This window comes from Octopus bimaculoides, chromosome 23 (assembly GCF_001194135.2).
Source record: "Octopus bimaculoides isolate UCB-OBI-ISO-001 chromosome 23, ASM119413v2, whole genome shotgun sequence".
NCBI classification, from domain to species: domain Eukaryota; kingdom Metazoa; phylum Mollusca; class Cephalopoda; order Octopoda; family Octopodidae; genus Octopus; species Octopus bimaculoides.
Window position 1 is genome coordinate 32,381,868 of NC_069003.1, and position 7,202 is coordinate 32,389,069.

At 32.5% G+C, this 7,202-nt stretch overlaps 1 protein-coding gene across 1 annotated transcript in view; it reads left to right on the forward strand.

Moving 5' to 3' along the window:
* Window positions 1-7,202, forward strand: part of LOC106883544 (tight junction protein ZO-1) — a 593,195-nt gene that overhangs the window by 300,663 nt on the left and 285,330 nt on the right. Inside the window, exon 3 of the mRNA XM_052975956.1 lies at window positions 2,165-2,273. Coding sequence (XP_052831916.1) covers window positions 2,165-2,273 — 109 coding nt within the window. The remainder of the gene's footprint in view (window positions 1-2,164; window positions 2,274-7,202) is intronic.

A 7,202-nucleotide genomic window follows, 5' to 3' on the forward strand; every position in this document is an offset into this window, starting at 1 on the left:
ATATATATATATATATATACGCACATATATATACACACACATATATATATATATAGACAGAAGGAAAGATATGCAAATTTATTATGTTTGTTTTCAACATGGTCATCATTCATGTTTTATGTTTGTCTTCCATGCTTACATGGACAGTTGTTGGAAATCACAGCTTCACAATGATTCAAAGGGGGAGGTTTTATAATGTGTTATTTCTGTTTCGAGCAAACTCTAAAAATGTATTATAATATCTATTGTATGGAGGAGAGCAAAGTTGTCATGTTGGCAAGCTGCACGAAATATTTCGGCAGCATAATAATTGAGTAAACTTCGAAGTGCTGGTCAGAACAACATGCCAGTAAACCAAATGTAACCACAGGACAAATGAAAACCTGCTTTGCTCCCTAAATAGGAAATTCTTAACAAAAGCAATTATTTACAAAGCAATGGTAGCATGCAGGTAAGTATGAGGCAGAACAGTTGAGGGAGCAGGTAGGCCAGGTGGTATGGATCGATAATGTTGAGGGGCTTACTCATTCTGTTTGAAGTAAAGGATTCACTTTCGTGAAGAATTTACCATTTTTATAATCATTCTAGTTCTTTTATTCTTCTCTGTTAATTGTACACTACATGTACATATATATATATATATACATCCATAATCTATGCATATATCATATGTATTTAACCTTTTAGTATTTAAACTAACCATATCCAGCCCAGATATCCTACCTGTTTTATGTTCAAACTGGCCAGATCTGACCTCTCACACTTACCCTATAATGTCATTCTAAAAGTAAACTATCACATCATCAAAATCTTTAATGCTACATAATTAATTCACAACAAAGTGAATAGATAAGCATTACATTTGACAGAGTAATCTAAATGCTGAAGGGTTATCACTGATTACTAAAATGCTTAATGAGTTCAACATGGTACCTACTTGTCACATCTTGCATGATACTGTTACCAGTTAAAATGGAGCCTTCGTTTCACATTGGGTTGTTCCTGTTACCAGATTTGCTTGGGCAAATAGTAGGAAAAATATCCTGTATGATTTATTAGTGGAAGCATCTTCATAAGCTAGTTTCTCAAAACATAAACCCCCTTTCAGCAATCAAATGGAAACTTTTGAATATTGAAGTATTATAAAATATTTGGCACATTTGATGAAAAAGAGAAAGAAATAATTGATAATTAAAGAATTTCAATTAACAGACAATTATGATGTGCTGTCATATGCAGCTATAAAATATTAGGTTATAAATTTAAAGGCTGAAGAGAAACCTTGTTGATCAAAAGTAACTCTAGAGATTATTAAGGATGCTTTCATAAAAAATTAAATATTGTACAAAAAGAACAATAAACTGATGTCAAATCATCATCATCATAATGTCCCTTTTTTTGTGTTTGCATGGGTCAGATGGAATTTGTTGAGGTGGATTTTGTAGGGCAAATGCCTTTCCTGTCACCAACTTTCATCTGTTCCAAGCATGTTTTTGCTGGGGAATGCTGCCATAGTTTAGCTCTATGAGAACTTGCACATATTACAACAGCCCCTGTATGATGTAAGATGACAACTGTAATTTCGCTGCTACTAATGGATCTCTTTGTTAATCATAAGATATTAACTATTAATACCATTTGATAAACTTTGCTGAAATTTTTTGTTTCATTGGAATTTCTAATGAAAAGAAAGGTGACGACTGTTGTTTATTGTGCCAAAAGCTGGTTCCCATTCTGTAGTAGCCACTAGCTGCTGAGATACAGATTTCATTCATGATCTGAACTGGCCAATGAGAATGAGAACAAGCTTCACTCACCATCCAATCAGGCATATTTAATTAGACATATTTAAAGCTGTGTACAGCTCATCACTTGCATCTAAGCACCCAAAAATCAGACGTCTTGCAACAGTGAAACTTGAAATGATGCAGTTCTGGGTCAAACTGTTTATACACAATATCTGAACTCACAGTGTGTGTTGAGCACTTGTGTTTTTCATGGTTTGTACACTTCAGCTCTGTGTGTGTGCATGTATGTGTGTGCGTGTATACATATACAGTGTAAAAGAGAGAAAGGGAGATATTAAAAGAATGTATATGAAATAAATTTCTGCCAACATCAAACTCGCTGTTTTAACTTACATAAATCTTTTTATGTCTTGTAGGAAAAATGTAGATTATAGTCCGTTGCCGGAATCTAAACGTACTCGGTCTCCTGGACGTAAAAGCAAAGAAAAATCAAAAGGAATGGACGAGGATACACTAGCTGAAGATGTAAGTCCATTTTTTTTTTTTTTACAAATATGTTTCCATATTATTATTATTATCATCATCATCATCATCATCATTATTATTATTATTATTTTTATTTACTTTGTTTTGATTTGTATGTCTGTTGATATTGTGACTCTATTGAACTATTGATTTCTTCCGAAACACGTGTTGATTTATAGGATATATTGATTGGTTTGTTGTTGATAACTTCTTTATTGGCAACTCTCATTCTCTCTCTCTCTCTCTCTCTCTCTATCTATCTATCTATCTATCTATATATATATATATATATATATATATATATATATATCCTTTTATCTTCTTGTGCTTTCAGTTCTTGTTTTATGTAAACTTCCTCATATTTATATTCTACAGATACATCATAAATTATCTCCATCCCTTGCTTCAGATCAACCCCTCATTTCTTGCTCAATGTTCATGAAATCTATAGAGAGCAGGTAACAGGGAGTGATTAGGGGCGGGATTGCTTTGTCTTGGAATCAGAGAATAGTTTGGCAGTTCTGTAGAAAAACACTTTTTAATTAGAATTTATAGTTTTGTATTGTTGCTGTACTTTAGCCCTTGATCAGCTATGATCAAGCAGACTAATGATCAAAGACACACAAGGAAGTAATAACCACTCCTTTCAGTTATGACTCACAGCTTCTATCTTTCTAGAGTTCTGAGGAGGCTTACATTATCCAATGCTGGTGTTTTCTTTATTTTAAAAAAGTGTTTCTCAGCCATATTTTTCCATGTCCCACTTACATTTTCCGAAAGAAAAATGAACCCCATAATGACGAAAGTTAGTATATATATTTATATACTATGTAAGAAGAAAAAAAGGGAATTAAAAAATCCAGGCAGATATCAATAAAGCACTCAGTTTTAAATGAATTTGGTTAATTACATTCAACAATCAGACATCAATAAATGCAAGTAGAATACACATCCAAGGTAATTCCTTGTGTATGATAAGTAGATCCAAATATCATTTAAAAGAATTTGAGAAATTCAGAGTATTAGACAAGAAAAATATGTATAGAGAAAATCACATCTTTAATTGTAGAGTTCACCATACAAAGCCAACAATTATTTCTGTTGTATCAACATAAATTAATTTAACTTTGGATTTAACTAATTTTGGATTGCTTTGAAAACATTGTGTCAACATATTTTCAGAAATATTAATTTCAATGATATTTTCTTTATCTAAATATGTTAATACAACGGAAACTACTGTTGACTTTGTATGGTGAATTGTACAATTAAAAGTGTGATTAACAATTCCCTAATTATTCCTAACAAAATTAGTAAAAATTTGAAGTGGCTACTTTGTCTTTGCAGCCATCTGAAGCTGATCAGATTAAATATCCATCCCTATAAGTTTGAACCATACATACACCCAGCTTGATCAGCTGAACTGAAAACTTGATGGTGGACAATTGTCAGTAACTGAGCTGGTATCTTATATATTTCTGTGAGAAAGTTTCTGCTTTATTGCTTTATCTCTTTAGATAACTGATGATGAGTGAAATGTCAAAACTTTATATTAAAAACAGGAAAAAAAAAAGTCAAAATTCCTCTGAAATATTGTTTGAATTAAATACAATATTTGTAGCTCTTTTCATAATCGCCATCGTCACCATTATATGGTTATTTTATCTTTTTCTTTTTTTTTTTTCTATTGGCATCAGTTCTTCAGGTGTTCTGCAGTGTACAGAAAACCTGAAATCCTACCAGTTTCTGTCCAACATGCTTTTTCTTATGTTATTTTGTTTTTGTTTTATATTTTTTGTTTATTTCTGTTTCTGTCAACAGATATCTGTGAAACTAAGAAAAATTGTTTTGTTTCATAATTTAAAATATATTGTTTTCTGAAGAGAATTCTTTAAAGTTTCTTGTTCGATGTCAACAAACAAAACACTTTGTCTATTTCATAGAAAAAAAGAAAATGTAAATTACAAATATTTCAGATGAAAATATATTTTTTGTTTACATACACGCACACACACATCTATGTATGTGTGTATATATATTATAGATACAGTATGGCTATATAATAAGTAGTCTGCTTCTCAACTACATGGTTCTGGGTTCATTCCCACTGTGTATCATCTTGGGCAAGTATCTTCAATCATAACCCTTGGCTATCCAAAGCCTTGTGAATAGATTTAGTATTCAGAAATTCAAAGAAACCCATTGTATATATTTAAGTGTGTGTATAGGATAGGAGCACTCCATCAGTTATGATGACGAGGGTCCCAGAAGTATTCATCCAATCCATGCGAATATAAAGAAAATTCAGAAACAAACAACAAAATATGTAGTGTGTGTGTGTATCACTTCTTGCAAATGTCTATTTCTTTCACTGATATGCATACGTGCACACACACACACACACACACACATACACACACACACACATTTGTTTATGTATACATCATTGAGAAAGATACATTAGTGTGAAAATTTTGATAATTCTGTTCTTCACATATATACACACACAGAAAAAAATATATATATACCTGCTGGTATTTATTCCACCTGATTTGCACAGACACTCCCTTATCATTCTCACCGTTGTAAACACACTGTACCAATAATTGGCCTGTTGGAGACCTATTGTGTCCAACAATGCTATTCTTCTCAAAATGCAAGACAGAAAAAAAAAAAAGTAACAGTGAAAGAAAGAAAGAAAGAAAGAAACCTGTTTGCACTATCTGATTATAATATGACTTTGTAAGATATAATGTAGTTTCGCATGTCAGTTCTCATGGATGACGTCTTACAATGTAAAGTATTAATTCATTGATATAAAATGTAAAACAGGATTGTCGATCCTCTTGATGTATAATTTATGAATCACGTAGTATGCTAAGAATTGCACCTCCCCTCTGTCACTCTTTATCCCTACAGCATGGAAAATGAATGTTAAATGATGATGATAACTGCTGCACCTTCTCTACGTCTTTTCTTCTACATCTTTGGTGAATAATTGGCAGCGTTGTTAGTGTTGTGGTATTGTATTAGTTCTGACTCTGTATAGTGTGAGTTCAAATCTTACTCATGTGAATTTTGCTGCTCATCCTTGTGGCATTGTTAAATGCATGACAACCAATACAAAGTAGTAATTGGCAGAACTGTCAGAATGTCAGACTAGATGCTTTACACTGGACTGTGAACCATTACTGGGCCTAAATTCATTCGGTACCAGGCCATACAGAAATAATAAACTTTTGAATTTTATTTCTATTTTCTTGACTCTCACAGTCTGCAGGGTGGGTTTTTTTTTTTTTTGCATTATATATTAATTATGTGATGTGTTATATATGCAATAATTAAATTATATATTATGCACTTCATTGTGTTTTGTTATGCACATGATTCCTCAGTCCATGGAAAAATTACCTTGCCTGAAACCTGTCCATGTGCCAAAGGTTTGAACACCACTACTTTATAGTATCTGTAGCAGCTTTCTGCATTCTGAGTTTGAATTCTGCCATGGGCCTGCTTAGGCTGTAGACTTGGTCCATCGCCTGATTTAATACCATAGCACTTTGTGTATATTTAGCGGAGTCATCTTTATTGCAAGCAGTCTAACCACGTCTCTGGTTTCAGAATATCTTCCTCACTCTTTCACACCAGTTTTGGAAAACCTGTTAAATGGCTATAGATATTGCCTTCCTTGTTGACAAGGCAAAAATAAAATTCCTGAAGGAGAGTTCCTACATGAAATACAAAGTACCTGATGTTCTAAGTAACACTGTTCTGCCTCCCACTTTTTTTTATTACAAGCATATTGTGCCTTGGGTTATATTATCTAATGTGTTTCTTTTTAATTAACATATCATAGATAGTAGGAGTTGAAGAAATTTGACTGCTACCATTTCTAGCTTGTTAAGTAGCCACATAGGAGCACCCACATTTGCTTGATCAGCTAGTTTATTGCTAAGGTATCAGTCAGCTAGATAAAGTAAGAACGTGTGTGTGTGTGTGTGTATGTGTGCAGTACTTTCTTCACTGCTGTGTTGACTTAATCTAGCATCTGTTGAACTGACTTGAATGTGGGTGTTTTTCTTTTTTCCTAATTAACTGATCCGTATTATAGTAATACCATTAGCATAAAAATCTTTTGCCATTCATTGACAGTGAAGAACACTATTTAACAGAAATTTATTTGGCAGATTGGCAATTGTAGTTGTTATTTAGTCCCAAGTTATCTCTTATTGCACAAACCTGTTGTTATCCCTTTCCTGGTTGTATCTCTTACAAAATACCTTGTCAATGTGTTTCAATTAATTTTGAAAATAATTAAGAATTTTGAAGAGATTTAATGAAATAACCAACTTTGTCATTATTCTTCATGTATCTCAATGGATAATATTAATCTGGTGTTTGGAACAGAACTTTAACAAAAGATACATATATATATATCTTTGCTTAGGCATAGCAATACTAATAACTTGGTGTCAGATCTCAATATGCATATGCTTCAGAATGAAGCATCAGTCGAGTACAGATTGGTAATAAAAAAATGAGAACAACAAAGGAATAAATAATTATGTTATGAACTTCATGCTTGAAGCATTCAACAATGAGTGCATTGCATCTGATAGCAGAAACAGCTGTAAGCTATTGAAGTTCATAACATAGTTGTTTGTTCCTTTTCATTCTATTTTCTAATTTATGTATGTATGTATAATTATTAAAGTGGAAAAATTATCAGAAACGCAATTTCTATTCATTGTTTCATATATATATATATGATATATTCCACAATGTAACCTCGTGGATATCGTTGGCGATTTTTTCTTCCTCCATCTTCCCTTCTTTGGACTGTCCTATGTTTCTGACGAAGAGCTCTGCTCGAAACGTCAAATTCTCTTTCTTTCCTTTCCCGAGTGTCCAGTAACACAATCTGTATCA